The 14,473-nt window shown below is 42.6% G+C and overlaps 2 protein-coding genes across 3 annotated transcripts; both read right to left on the reverse strand.

The window, feature by feature from the left end:
• Nucleotides 1-938: 938 nt before the first annotated feature.
• Nucleotides 939-12,180, reverse strand: LOC145441392 (ribosome biogenesis protein BMS1 homolog). 2 transcript variants are annotated; one of them, XM_080319245.1, is made up of 23 exons: nucleotides 12,008-12,180; nucleotides 11,784-11,952; nucleotides 10,997-11,098; nucleotides 10,861-10,929; nucleotides 10,674-10,793; nucleotides 10,468-10,610; nucleotides 10,287-10,408; nucleotides 9,720-9,804; nucleotides 9,529-9,664; nucleotides 9,342-9,472; nucleotides 8,565-8,764; nucleotides 6,846-6,991; nucleotides 6,649-6,785; nucleotides 6,224-6,359; nucleotides 5,774-5,884; nucleotides 5,482-5,714; nucleotides 4,619-4,787; nucleotides 4,403-4,558; nucleotides 4,170-4,337; nucleotides 3,289-3,495; nucleotides 1,838-1,972; nucleotides 1,375-1,539; nucleotides 939-1,169 (listed from the first exon to the last, which is right to left on the reverse strand). In XM_080319245.1, the coding sequence occupies exons 1-23, from the start codon at nucleotides 12,178-12,180 to the stop codon at nucleotides 975-977; spliced, it is 3,408 nt and encodes a 1,135-aa protein (XP_080175371.1). In that variant the 3' UTR covers nucleotides 939-974. The 2 variants fall into 2 exon arrangements, with proteins under 2 accessions (XP_080175371.1, XP_080175370.1); XM_080319244.1 differs by having other exon boundaries at nucleotides 8,565-8,767.
• A 602-nt stretch (nucleotides 12,181-12,782) lies between these two features.
• LOC145441394 (zinc finger protein 277-like) lies at nucleotides 12,783-14,394 on the reverse strand. The gene has a single exon (XM_080319247.1). The coding sequence runs from the start codon at nucleotides 14,285-14,287 to the stop codon at nucleotides 12,791-12,793; it is 1,497 nt and encodes a 498-aa protein (XP_080175373.1). The 5' UTR covers nucleotides 14,288-14,394; the 3' UTR covers nucleotides 12,783-12,790.
• Between the last annotated feature and the right edge of the window lie 79 nt (nucleotides 14,395-14,473).

Here is a 14,473-nt window from a genome sequence, read left to right on the forward strand (position 1 = left end):
TTTTTGAAACTTTTCCCAAAATTTTTCAATTTCTTTTCACGCTTTGCGCGATTTAGTGTCACTAAATGTCTTGCTTATTAGTTGTCTTTCTCCGAGAAATACGCATGATTATAGAAATAGACATTTCGGCATCAGCCATTACCGCGCTACGACGTACCATCACATAATGAAGTTTAGCCTAACATGGGACTCCGAAAGGTGTGCCAAAAATTCGGCAGCGAAAAAACCGATTCACTTGAAATGATGAAAATATTAATACACTGATCTGATCGAAAATGTTCGCTATTTGCGGGATTAAGCTACATAAACTCTCTGCTTACACTGAGTAGAATGTGCTCACAAGTAAAGGCGAAAACATCCACCAAACTATAGGGTCTGGGGGCGAAGCCCCCGGAAGTTTGGCTTATCGCCTGTGGGGCCCAAGATCAACGTCTTTGGGGTTGGGCTGCCGAAGCGCTTTTTCGGCACGGATTGGCGGATGGCCGGCATAGTTGCTGTAAGGTGTTTTCTTGCGGTACGCATTGTATTCGTAGTTGCCAGAGTATCCTATGCGACCGGTGGCAGTGGGCAATGAGCAAGGTAGCACTACAAGGCGCTTGGTTCGACTCCAAAACGCTTCTCTCGATATTGTCAAAGAGAAAAATATTATTCGAGTTGGCGTGGTCGGTGAAAACCAGTGCCTTCGGCGCGAAAGACTGTAAACGATTTCAATTTCGAAAGTTCACCGGTCCGCCAGACATTTTCTGAAATTTTACCGGTCCGCGAGGTGAAAAAGGTTGAGAACCACTGATCTAAACGATTCTTCTTGTCAACAAGGGGCGGAAAATTATAATACCCGAGTCTTGTTCTTTCAGTGAGCATTAAGGATCCGCTTGAATACGCCCTAGCACACTTGAACAAATGTAGCCTTCACTCAGTTCACGAACACAAAATACGAATGCACGCAATAGTATGTATTCAGTAAAAACCGAGTATCACGTATTTTTCTTCTGCATTTTATTCAAAGTCGCATAAGCTTTCTTCTTCGCGTCTTTATGTTTCCACCGATTTCTCAGCTCCTCCCGTTCAAACATCTCCTGTCGCTGTTTCTTCTTGGTGATCTTAACCTGTTTCGTTTTCTGTTTCTTGTCCTTGTCGAGAACGTGAAGGACCCTCATCAATTCGGCCATCTGCAAATCGAGGTTCGAGTGAAAATGAATTCTATGGCATATTGAAAAAAAGATTAAAGTATTCTCTGACGTCGCCAGACTACTTTGAGCCGTGACAACACGTAAACAGGTTCATCAGAGATGTTTGCAAATAATCTATCTTGATTGGCGCGATTATTTGTTCAGATTACTCGGCGCCCATCGTCACGGAACCCCGAAAGCTCACCTGTCTCTCTTTAGGCTCTCGAATAACGGCGGTTTTCATCATGCCTTCCCGCTTTGTCGTGTTCTTGGCTCGCATCATTTTAGGCCGCGTCTTGAACGGGAGTTCTTTTTGTAGCTTCTTCGGAATGACGAGCGTTTTGAAATCTCTTGGCTCCCTTGTAACCGGCTGCGAAACGAAACACATGTTATGGATTGTTTTAATCATTCTTGTGAGTGAAACAATGACGTCATCAGTCATTTTGTGTCCTCGCAAATTCTAAAGTAACGCTTCTTCGATTGACTGTTAAATGAATGCGATACCTAAATCTAATCTACTTTTCAAAACTGTGCACTTTTCAGACCTCTCATTTTCAACATCTACTTCAAGTAGTTTTGGAATGCCTTGGAAATTGATACTACTTCTTGTTATTAGAAAGCACCTCTGGCCCTGGCGTGCACACCCAGGATAATTTTGGCCCACATACCTTGTACAGAGAGTCCGGGTTGACGTCAAGCTGGACGCCTTTCTCGTGACGGAGCTGCCCGACCGTCTTCATTGCCGTCCATTCGTCTTTCACCGGAAGCAGCAGATTGGAGCAGTTTAAATACAGCTTCGGAACCTGCCGTCAATATCACGCAGTCATTTTGTAAGTCTTTGGAGTTGGAATTTGTTCCGACTGTGACTACTTTAAAATCGAACCAAACGTCCGAAACCGGTGGTTTTTAACCTTGTCTCCAGCGCCCCCCATGGGGCGATTTGGATTTGAAGGGGGCGAAAACACTCGGGCGGCGATATGGGGGGCGCTGAAAAAAAATGGCCTCGGATTCCACAAAAATATGTCAAATCCTGAACACCAGCGATGTTTCCGCGAATGCAGTGGACTATTTAAATTCACTAATTCATTTCAATCCCCTGTTAAAACACACCCGTCATGCTAGCTCAGGTTATTTTCCACAAAATGTTTCGAACTAGGTATTGTATGCTGCAGTACACAGCTTGTCGAAATCGAAAACGCACTGTACCACTATTGAGTATGATGCCCTTTGTATATTTAAGATTCTTTGAAACTTTTTGACCATAATGATTAACCTAATATACTCGTATGTTTGGAATACATCCAAGTTAAGGTTAAGAGCTTGGTGCAGTACTAAATTTAATGTGTGCGAAGATCTCTACCACATTCTCATTTGATTTAGTAGTCACACAAAGCAATAAATCAAAACTCAATACAATTACCTTCCCCGCATTGCCAGTCGCGGATGTGAATTCGGGATGTGTGCATCGAGCTCGAACCAAACGGTACGAGCCCGTAGACTTACCCGATGGCTGTTATAACAACCTTGATTTGATCCCGAATATAGCACATACAATTATCATATCGTTAATTAGTCGAGTGGTACTCGGGGCGCAATTCAAGCGCGCAATATTTCTAATAGTGAAGTCCCAACCTGAAACCGGACTTCGACCACTTAGCCACTGGTTGTTACTACAGTCTTTAAAATAGGGGCCGCCAGACCCTGGCAATTTTTGAAAGGGGGCGCTGGAGGAAAAGAGGTTAAGAACCACTGCTCTAAACTTTCACTACAATGTGCAGTTGCAGACTTGCAGTTACAGAACGTAGCGCAGCGGCTATTAGAATGTTCTGTCAATTCTATTGTTAGAAAAGCGACTCAATGCTTGACTCATTCTAGCATGGAAAAGGTAACAAGGTAACAATAATAACTATGATGTAATAAATGTATCATTTTCTGCTTAGATTTACAGGAAAGTCGAAGTCTGAGTTCTGCGAAGAAAATGATTGGAGTTGTAGTGTCTAAAGTTTCCGGTGTTGAAGTCAAATTTGGTGCATTGAAAATGCCCGGAGTGGGAAGTTGATGCGTAAATGAACCGACTAGATAATGAACTATCAAAACAAGGCACGGCAAATCCACCCACCTGTACGGGACACCACGTCTTGCAAAACACGATGTCGCTCATGAGAGGCTTGTCTTCGAAAGTGGCCCGGAACGAGCCGGGTTCCGACCCGCCGCTGGTGTTTGTGCCCTCCGTGACGGCGCGCTTGATTTGTCCGCGTATGCCGCTCACCGTTCTCACGGCGGCGCCTTCGAATTTCGCGACTTCCAGAGCAGAGTTGAACATACCCTGAGAAGCAACAATTTCTGCAACTCAAGCGATGGCTTTGTAAAATGCTTTATAATTTAGGATCAGTACAAATTTACCAGCCCTGTCCATTGTATTACTCAAATAGATTTCGTTTACTTGCACTACTGACTCAAGTGGTTATGTTTCTATAGTACTTCTACTTCTAAACAACAATTATAGAGAAAAACTACTTCCTTCTTACACTTTTCATTTTGTAAACCACAAAGTAGTTCCTGGGTATGTTTGCATTAATAGCCACTACATCACAGTAACTGAATATATTTCCGAAATTGCACCTATTTGTAGTGTCGTTAGTCATTCTGAGTACGTCGCTACATATTTCGGTGTTCGATTATCATAATTACCCGGGTCAGCACAATATTCAGTAGCACAGTACAGCACAAGTACTCCACACGATTTCAATACACAAAAGAAGCTAAGTATTGTATTTCAAAGGATAGGCATCACCGCAAATACGCGAGCTACCTAAGCAGCGAAACATATTTTGCTATGCCAGGATAGGGCACGAACGTCGTACGTAGCAAATTATATACCGATCATTTTAATTGCATTGGTCTTATAGGCTACTTGTCTGAAGGCTCGGAACACCAGTACCATATATAAGAATGTCCCTTTCCCCAGAACGGACAGTATGGATCTACATGATAACATACCCTGACAAAGCACGTGTTTTTGAAGATCTTGTATGGATATCCGATCAGTTTCAACTTTTTCACGAGTTGCGTGGTCATGTCAGATTCCAGCACGGTGCCGGTTGCCGTGATACGAAAATTCGGGACGTCCTTGTTGGCAACGTCTTGAATCGCCAGGAACCCTGTGCCCTGAAATTCGAAAAGTTGTTGTAAAGTAATACGATTCATCTCGCTAAAGCTACAAAGCAAAATACCTGCGGGCACATCGCGCCGCAGAGGAAAGCCCAGCAATGCATGCTTTTCGGCGTGTACTTCAAATACCGCTGTCGAAAGTTGTGATCCTCCATATAATACATGGGCAGCGACTGAAAGCGCCTCCAGCCCATTGAAAATATCATCGGGTTCTTTGTCTGATTTGAACAAGATCGCATAAAATAGGAATAATCTCACAAAACAAGCACGACGCGCACCTTCAAAATTTTCGGATACCACCGATGTTTTTTAATACGTACTCTCACGTAGCCGAGCTGCAATTCGGTGGCAAGCAGCCCGCCCACGATGAGTGGGTACTTGGGATCGAAATTTTGTAGGAGTTCACAGGGCAGATCGTGAATCTCTATTCGGACATACATTCCGGGACTGCAGAAATAAGCAGCATTACGATATCCCGCATAGCTCCCAGACAAGATTTAGTTCAGTATAGATTACAATCAATAAAACTACATCGGGTGAGTGTGACCGTAAGGCAATTCCATCCACAGCTCACGATGGTTGAACACAATTAAAAATGATAATGTCAGTGTAAGATGAAACATGATAGAATCCTGTACAATAAAGACAGCTTGACCGATTGTTATTCGCTATTTACATAACTCGATATAGGAATGCGACAAACAGTATATTCTATTTGCCCCGTGACAGTAATCAGTACATATGGGGATAGAAATTGAAAATAAGGGGTCCCACATAGATGTATCTGAAGAGCATCTTGGAGGTACAGAACTTCAATATACGATTGACTACCATATTCATATTGAAATGAACTCAAATATTTTCGGCTGATACTCGTCATGTTCTTTCCAATTCTCTACCAACCGCTGTGCTGACGATTACCCCTGACGAGTGTCGGCCGACAATATTCTGGTTTATTTCAATAACAATATAGAGGAGCATTGGAGAAAAATAACGAAGAGAAAAATAGAAACGTCAAGGGCGCGACAGATTGCGGAACACTAACGCATCGTGTGAACAGACAGTACAGCAAACAAAGCTAATTCTCAGGCACACTTTGTCATAATCGTCAATGCAGCAGGATCGCTACTTCGAATCCTACCTGTAACCTTCGTATTGCACTCTCAATGCGTCGTCCATATCCTCGAATTCGGCGCGATTCAACTTAGCCTGCTCCGACATCTCGTCCTTGACCGAATCAAACAGGCTGCCTGTCGTGGTCTTCATTTTACCGTCCTCCTGACTGATGTCGTACTCGCGATCAAACAGCGCTTTCATCTTCCTCTTCTTCGCCAATCTCTTCTCCTTGATCCTCGTCTCCCTGTCGACCTCTTTCTGAATAACCGACGGAAACATGAGAAGCGTCGTCACTCCGACCGCCACGCGCAAAATACCTCCGCGTTGACTTCGCCGACACCCGAGTCGTCGGTGTCTTCGTCACTGCCGTCGCCTTTGTATGCTTCGCCAGTTTCCAAATCTTCAAAGTCACCATACAGTTCGTCGTCCTGTGTGCGGAAATTGATAGTGGCCATGTTTGCATTCAGAATAGTTCTATACGAGCAGTAAGTTGTGTAAGTTACTGCCATAGACTCGAGCCACAATACAATACAGTGTGACAGACGCCATAAAATATGGAACTGCAAAAATGACGCACAATATCTTCTATCATAATAGACCTTTCTTTATCTAAACACTTTACTACTTTTGCCTCTGTACTGTACAGTGTACATTCGGCCTCCACAAATGGGTTATCACTGCCAATCTGCGGAATTTCATGTACAACCGATTGTCAACAAAGAATTGTAATTGCTCTGCTTTTCTCTGTGCACATAATGATAGTTTACCTGAGACAGAAGCTTCTCTGCGTCTTCCGATTCCTTCCAATCGCCCGTAACGAAACAGTCGGCGATCATTTCCTTGAGATCGAATTGCAGATGTTCGTTCGATTCCGACGCGACCCTGCTGCAGTCCAGCTTGTCCCTAAATGACCGCAGAGTGAATAATATTCGAAATCGACGCTATTGAGTCGACCAAGTATGACTTTGCAAATGATGAACAGTGGTAGTCTTATGTAGGCGAGCATATTTTCAGCTGGCAAAGCTCTTCGGTGAAAAACAGGATACGCGGTGATCACAATACGATTCAGGATTTTATTGATTTTAACATAGCCTGATTGGATCTGGATTTTGAATGTGCTTTGAAATAATGAGATCCCAGGTACAATTCACAGACTTGAAGAGTAAAGAGATAAAAGGAAATAAATACGAACTTTGTTTTCTTTGTTTCCGCCTTCTTTTTGATTACAAACAATTCACCCGCGATTTTGTCATCATCATTATCCGATTCCGACTCATCCTTCACTTTTCCGTACACTAGCTTCGGCAGATTGACCGCGAGCTTCTGTCTCTAAAGATGTAAAACGAGGAGTCATCTGGGTATCCGAGAAAAGAACTGGCCGTGACGTACCTCGAGAAACGACGAGAGCGCTTTCGATTTGAGATTGTCTTTCCACTTGGTCTTGCTAGATTGCAAATCGTCGAGGTCGTTCTTGGGGAGGAGGCCTTTGTCAGCCTCGTCGTCAGTTTCATCATCGTCAGACTGCTCCACCTCTTCTGTTAACGCAGATTGAAAAACGTTGACAGTGATGGGACAAATTTGACTCAAGCCAAATTCAAGTTTTTCAAAGGTGCTGCGATATGACTCAACCCGGATTTGATGTATATGTGTAATAATTTTGACGTGACCAGAGCTAGGCAAAATCGCGGTTCAAATATGTTCAATTTATGCTACTATATAATGTTACTTCTACGTCACATTATGGATAATTTCAAGACTGCCTATGTCATTTCACTTTCTGACAATGCTGGGGGTTGATCACAACAGATATATTTTTGCTAATGTGTGTTGCCTTGTAATACGGATTTCACATGCCAAGATACGACCCATCGAGATTTCAAGGCTTCCACAGTGGAAAATACTACAACTACAACTCAAACAGAAAACTTGAGATGACTGAACTTGAACGGAGTCATTTTCAGAATGCAGTATGATACCCAGTCGACACGCACGCCAAAAGCTTTTGTGACCGAGACAGCGATATTGTCACTACCCAGGAGACGCCGTCTACCTAGCCCAGGGCTGGCCAACCTTTTCAGCCAAAGGGCCACATTCGATTGACGAGCTGTTACGCGGGCCACTCGCCGCGCCAAGCGCGACAATTTTTTGAAGTTCACAGGTCAATAATATTGTCACCCGACTATATTGCGGGCCTGCTGCATATCGCTGGGCTCTATTTGCAGGAACTGGGCTATTGGCGTCTGGACACATCGATATCGAAAGTTTCGACCAACATGCGTCGATCAATTTGTGCCTAGGTTTCATAGTCGACGGTCTTTCTGCGAGTGCAAACGCAAAGTCGCATATGTTGAACGACACTCTGTCTCGTAATCGCGAATATAGTTCGATTCAATCTGATGCATTAGGCGTTCTTTCATTTTCATATAGGGGCAACATTATTAAAAGCAAGAAATCGAGTGACAACATGTTGCGCGAAGCGTGCAGAAAATATTTACTTTTGATAAATCAATCGTAAATTATTCTGCTTTATTGTAGTCTACGAATATCTACCAATATGTGACTGGCTCATTAATCTGCCAATGCGTCGGAACTGATATTTTAGTCATCTCATCTAAAGTGTTGCGGCCAGACTAATCAAATATTTGGTTGGCCTCATAAGTTCACAATCTGTGCAATCCATTTTTGATAACATTAGAAATTTCGGAAATTACCTCGCGGGCCACTCAAAACCTTCTCGCAAAACCTTCCCGCGGGCCACGGGTTGGCCGGCCCTGACCTAGCCGGTTGTTTGGATTTAAGTAACCGACACAATATGGCGCGAATTTGGTACACGGGACAACACAGTAGAATTCATAATTCTGCTAAAAATGAATCACACAGCTGTACAAAAATCCCACCAGCTTCGTCAAAATCAAGGTGCCTCAAGTCACTATTACATGTTTAGATTCTTGTAAACCATCTTTAAAAAAAGTAAACTTACTATTTCCGTCATATTGATTCAGACCTGACACAACCAGACAGATGCCGTTATAGAGGTAGATAAAGCGATCGTTCACCACCAAATGATGGATCAGTTGCCCGTTCTAATCGGAAATGCAAAACACTAACCACTGTCTTGAGTGTCGTCATGGTCGCCATCATCATCATCGTCACCATCGCCATCAGAGTCCGCTTCCTCTTCGCTAAATTCATCTTCATCATCAGATGCCGCCTCATCCGAGTCGACTTCGTCGGCAAAGACTGCTTTCCTTCGCTTTCTACCGCTGATTTCGTCCACAACTTCCATTTCCTGCGGCTCATCGCGATCGCTGCTGTGTGGCAATAAAAGCAATACCGTAATCTTATCTAATCCGCCTCGTAGGAATGAAGACAGACAGGTTACCAACTTACGCAAAAAGGCGATAGACAATTTACGAAAGTGCGGTATGCCAAAGTATATGGCAAATTCGAAAGCCACAAGAGTGAGCGATTATTTGAAAACGAGGTGGTGAAGGTAATCAGCCTTGTTACTCAAGTACAGGTAAAAGTAGTGATTTCGAAGTAAGTAGAACAATAAGTATTAAGTCTAGTTTTGTTTAAAAACTACTGTAGGCAAAACCTACTTGAGCACTCAGGAAAAGTAGAATTATTGCATTACTGACCAGTCAGTGACCACCTCTGTGTGTTAGTTTTGATTACCAAAATACTGTCCAGCGCTGTTTTCTCAATACATTGACCAGCTAGTCTCCCTAACGAGTGATTAACCCTTCACAAACCAAAGCGTACAAATTGGCCACCACCAATTGAATTACTCGTTTGCCTTATAAAAATGCAGAGCAAAAAAGGTATCCCCTCTCCCAAAAAGAGTCAGTATTCACCACGTCCAATAATTCAAAATCACCAAACCTTTCAGCGTCCTCGTTAGGAATCGGGTTTGAACCTTTCAAAAACGAAAACAAGCTCTTCTCCATTTTGCTGTCGACCGTCTCTTTCGAAGACGTGATACCGCCGAGCATAGGATTCTCGTATTGATTATCCTGAAAGTTCAGATATAATAAACACCCCGTCATACTATCCCAGCAAATAATCTTACTTGACTCTCGTCGTCGACTGCATCTTTATTCTGCTGGTTGTCCTGAACGTCGATATAAACCGCGTCCTGGTCGTAGATGATCCCACCGACGCCAGACATCGGGGCGTAGATCATTCGTTCTTGCACATTCAGCGTCCTAAAGGACCATGGCTTTCGACAAAGGCAACAATGCGTTTACCGGCAAAACCTACCTTCGCTGCTTCTTTTCGCCTCTCTCGGGCAGCGGGCAAGGATCCGACAGGAATCCCATGTCGTGTATCTTGTGATCGCCCACACCTAGGAAGATGTGAAGGTTTTTGAACTCGAACAAGACTTGAAATAGATGTTCTAGAAATATTTCAGACAGCAATGACAGTCGCCGCTAGCTAGAGGACTGGTCTTGTGATCTACAGGTCCCCGAGTCTGAATTGCGTCAGCATCCACAACTAAAACCCAGCCGCTGACGAGCTACATCCATCCCAGTGATGGTCCCAAGCCTGTGTAAATGGGTAGGGCTGCGGCAGGTAAAGTAAAAACTTCCGCCAAACTATAATGCGTCATAGCTGTTCCACGTGCCATATCACTCTCAACTTCAATAAATCACCAAATCACACAGGATGACGGATCATCTAAAACTTATTCGCACCAATGGCCGTCTAAATATCGGGGTTAGAACCCAAAAAGCTCAAGTTGGTAAGGCCAAAATGATTAGGCCTGGGTTATTATGTCTCGACGCGTCAAAGCCATCGAAACTAGTTAACAGTGTCAAAATCACATACCAGGTATGTGCACGTGTGTCTCATTTTTCAAGTGAATCCCTCTCACATATCCGTAAAAGGACATGCTCCTGTTACAAACGGGATCTTGTCGGATTTTTTCTGGATCCGTCAAGTCTTCCATTCTGAAAGAGCAGCGCGTTTTAAATCTTCGCATCGCAAGCCACGCACGAGCCGCACTTACCGGTCCACCATCAGGTGCGGATGACTCGACCTCCATACCAGAGGTCGAAATTTCATGATGCTGATGAAGCGACACAAGTTGTGGATTTCCATTTTTTGATATTCCCCGTACACCATTCGGCTCAAGTAGAACAGTTTCGCACCCTGTGCAATGATAAGGTCATAATTCATGATATGACGCGTAATAATGAGGTCGACTCATTTTACTTGATAAATTTCAGTCCAAAACCGATGCTTCAGCACTTTTTTGGTCTTCTTCACTTTCTTGGGATTTGATATCGTGTCGAGGTGCGTTAAAACACCCATCACTCTTGGCATTCCGTGTACCTAAAACCAAACGTACGTACGGTTGAAAAAAAACACAGACTTTTACAGCTTTTACGGCAGCACGTACTTGGCAAATGTTTAAAAATTCGAAAGTTTCCATCTCGAATCCGAATTCCGCGTCCACCAAAAGCAAAACCTAGAAGACCATCGTTTTCACACAGTTATGGCACCTTGCGATAAAAGAACTAGACGAATCAACCTACCAAGTCGGCAATCTTGGCGACGTCGATCATTGCGCTGATATCGTTGGGGCATTCGATGACTGTTAAACGACGGCTTTTACCCGATACAACTGTGACCGGACCCTGGAATATAACGCGGTGTGTCAGTATATACTACAAGTCGCACGGAAAAATACAAAACACAGGCGAAATAGGTTTACTGCAGAGTGCAGATACCAGAATGAGGGTCTAGCTTTGTGAAAACCAACCAAATTCTTTGGGCACGAAGAGAGTATACTGATTGAACAGAAAAAAATGTAAAAGTGCATATGATACTAGTGGTCAGTGATAACCATATGCAATGCAATCACGTGTCGGCCATCAATCTAGATTTCTTGGAAATGATTGTTTAAATTAGGATGTAACAGGCATCTTCGCGTAATGGCTTGAGAGAAAACCATAATTTAGTTGTGGTTAGAGAGAATGAATTTTATAATATGTAGCTCATTCCATATTGACTTGGAGTGCTCCTTGGCTGCTCAGCTCTTGAACAATGCTTTACATATATCACAACAGGTACTATTCTCATTACAAGTCAGTGGAGCAAGGTGACTGATATTGGTAGAAACATTCTTAACGGGATGGTGGTATATTGGGTTTAGACAGTTAGCTATACATGCAGTCTGTTCCCGTATGACTTTTGACAGCAACACTCAAAAACTATGACAAAGATTGGTTGATCATTACTGATAGTCCACTATTAAAGAATTTCATCGGATAACTATCAGGTATATGGAATTTGAAACGAATCCTGTAACAAAGCGCTTACCTGAATATTAGACAATTTTTGTTTGGTGAAGTTCTTGATAATGCATTGCATTAAGGTTGTTTTTCCGACTTTTGGAGGACCCACAATCGCGACAATCACAGGGGGCGGCACTTGTGGCGTTCGATCTACAACAGCTATGTGATGTTTTTTCGTTTTGATATCTTGCGCCCTAAATAGAAAAATTAATAAAAACATGGAAATTTTCTGGGTCGGCGTACTTCTACCTGTGAAAAGTCCTCGCAAGTTTATTTACACTTTGAATCGCGAACGCCTTGGGATTTCTTTGCTTTGTGGCCGCATCTTCTTTCTTAGTTTTTTGGCGCTTTTTCTCAGCCTTGCGTCCCACTTTTCGTATCTTGTGAGACTTTGCAGACTTATTATTCACATCTTCATCCATTTTGCAATAAGTCCAAAGGAATATATAGAGTCACGATTCTAATATGTGATACAGAGTTCAGTAATTAATGTAGATTAGGTTCCTAAAATAATTAAAATATCAATTATCAATACCAACACACACAGTCCCAAAGCCATAAAAGCACCCACCACGGTACAGATAATGAAATAATTCTCCCACACAATAGACTAGAATATCACCAAATTCCGTTACCATCACTAAAATGCCAATATTTACAAACCAAATGTAAAATTGCAACCAACATATTCTCCACAGGACCATAACAGTCAAGAACTGGAACGACACAAATTGGGACACATACATGCATGCCAAATTTTTACAACTCTCATGTTATGCACGAAGAAATAGGGGGCAAGGTATTGGAAACGAGTATGCCGGGATCGAATGACAATCACAAAAAAAGTAATATGTAACAAAAAAGACATACCTCGAAGAGACAAATCCAGCACACACAAGAGTTACAGGTAAATATAACTGCAAAGTTGTATAAATAACTTTAAAATAACATAAAGATTATGAGCAACATTAAAAGGAGAGTAAGACAAGCTAAACATAATTAGAGAAAAGAAGATGATACACAACAAGGTGATCAATCAAAATATCCATGCACGACGAGATCAGTAAGAATGCTTCCGTTGATAATCGCTTTACAATCAATGCCGTCTTCCCCAATAATGAAATTATCCTCCGGCTCAATGAGACCTTCTTTATCGTCAAGTTGACAGAGCAAAGTATCGTTTTCATACGTTGGAAAATAATATTGCGGCTGATTCCATTTAGTCGAAGACGATATACACCTCTTGATGGCAGACGCGTACTTGTTGCAATCACTTATACCTGGGGATTCGACATCAGTTTCTACAACGGTTGCTTCGTCAGATTTCTTCAACTGAATCACAGTACGACGTATGTAATTCACCATTTTCACTTGTTGGTAGAAGCTGAGGTTCATGTCCTTTTTTAACGAGACAAAATCAAAGTCATGACTATCTTTCATGTGATCGAATAACTTGTCGTGTGCGTCGAATTGCGAGACGCAATAGAAGCATACCGCAGTCTGCCCGATTTCATCATCCCAACCCGACCAATCGTCGCCGCCATCCAAGTGGTCTGGTTCGTTTTGGAGTACTTCCCAATTTTTTCCAAGTTCTAGGTAATTTATGATGTAGTACTTATCGTACGACTTGTCTTTCGGGTTCAAACGGCGGTGCGATTTTTTACGCATGTGCTCGATCAGTGAGACGCGATCTTTGAAAACTTTGTCGCAATAGAGGCATTCGAAATCCGCTAGTTTTTGCTCGATTTGCTTCAAAAATTCATCGATGAACACCAAATTGTGAGGGTGACCGACGTTAAACTTATGATCCTCGTTCATGTGGATGAATAACTGATTTCGGTTGCCGATAAAAAATTTTGTGCAGAACAGACACATTTTTTCGAAACCAGTATCGGCACGTTCTTTTGTTTGTATATCTATCAACTCTTTCAGACGTATCATTTGCAGCTCCTCGCGCAATATCCTGTCTTCCGGTATTTCATCGCAAAGCAGATAGTACATTTCGCTGGGGTGATGATCTTTTTGTCCGGAATTCGTTTTTATGACAGCACAGAAAGTCTCTATTGGGGCCTCTCCAAATCTCCTTTTCCAATAGATGGCATATTTTCGTAAATCCGCGATCAAATTCACGTCGGCTATCACGAGTTTATGCTCGACAATCAAGTGACAGAGATATTCGGACTTTGTCGCTTTTTCAGTAATGTCGTCATAAAGCTGATCGCAGAATAAGCATGGAGTTTTGTTGGGTTCGAACGTATCTTCAGACACTTCACTAAGAACTTTAGCGTTTTTCGAGCTCTGCTCAACTATCTTCCGGAGCTTTATCGGCTCTGGAAGGTTGAGAGGGTTCAAAATAGACTCGTTGGACGCGTTATCAAGAGTTTCTGCAAGAATCTCATCTTTTTCTTTGGGTTGCTCAGAATCTCGTTCTACGGTGAGAGTGAGGGTTTCACTGAAATTTCGCAATGTTTCTTTACTTCCGAATTCCGATAAATCATCACTTGAGCACGCGGCTTCAGAGGAGCTCATGATTACCGGATTACTGATCGCTATTTCGCTATACGAAGCTATCAATGTATACTGTTCGTATGCAGGTAAGTATATCTCAACATGTGTCTCTGTTGATTGACACAATAAGTGAAGCATGACTATTTGATATTTTGCGACACCTTGCGAGTAACCTTTGACCGCACAAGTTGAACCAATCACATTCAT

The sequence above is a fragment of the Botryllus schlosseri genome, chromosome 6 (assembly GCF_051294905.1).
Source record: "Botryllus schlosseri isolate E-star chromosome 6, Bs_hap1, whole genome shotgun sequence".
Classification (NCBI taxonomy): Eukaryota; Metazoa; Chordata; class Ascidiacea; order Stolidobranchia; family Styelidae; genus Botryllus; species Botryllus schlosseri.

Excerpts from the sequence above, each read along its gene's own strand:
- LOC145441394 (XM_080319247.1), bottom strand. The coding sequence starts at position 14,287 with ATGAGCTCCTCTGAAGCCGCGTGCTCAAGTGATGATTTATCGGAATTC.
- LOC145441392 (XM_080319244.1), bottom strand. The coding sequence starts at position 12,180 with ATGGATGAAGATGTGAATAATAAGTCTGCAAAGTCTCACAAGATACGA. Across the intron at positions 11,099-11,783 it reads AAAAATTGTCTAATATTCAG|GGTCCGGTCACAGTTGTATC; the intron begins GTAAGCGCTTTG and ends GTTATATTCCAG. Across the intron at positions 10,930-10,996 it reads TCGCCAAGATTGCCGACTTG|GTTTTGCTTTTGGTGGACGC; the intron begins GTAGGTTGATTC and ends ATGGTCTTCTAG.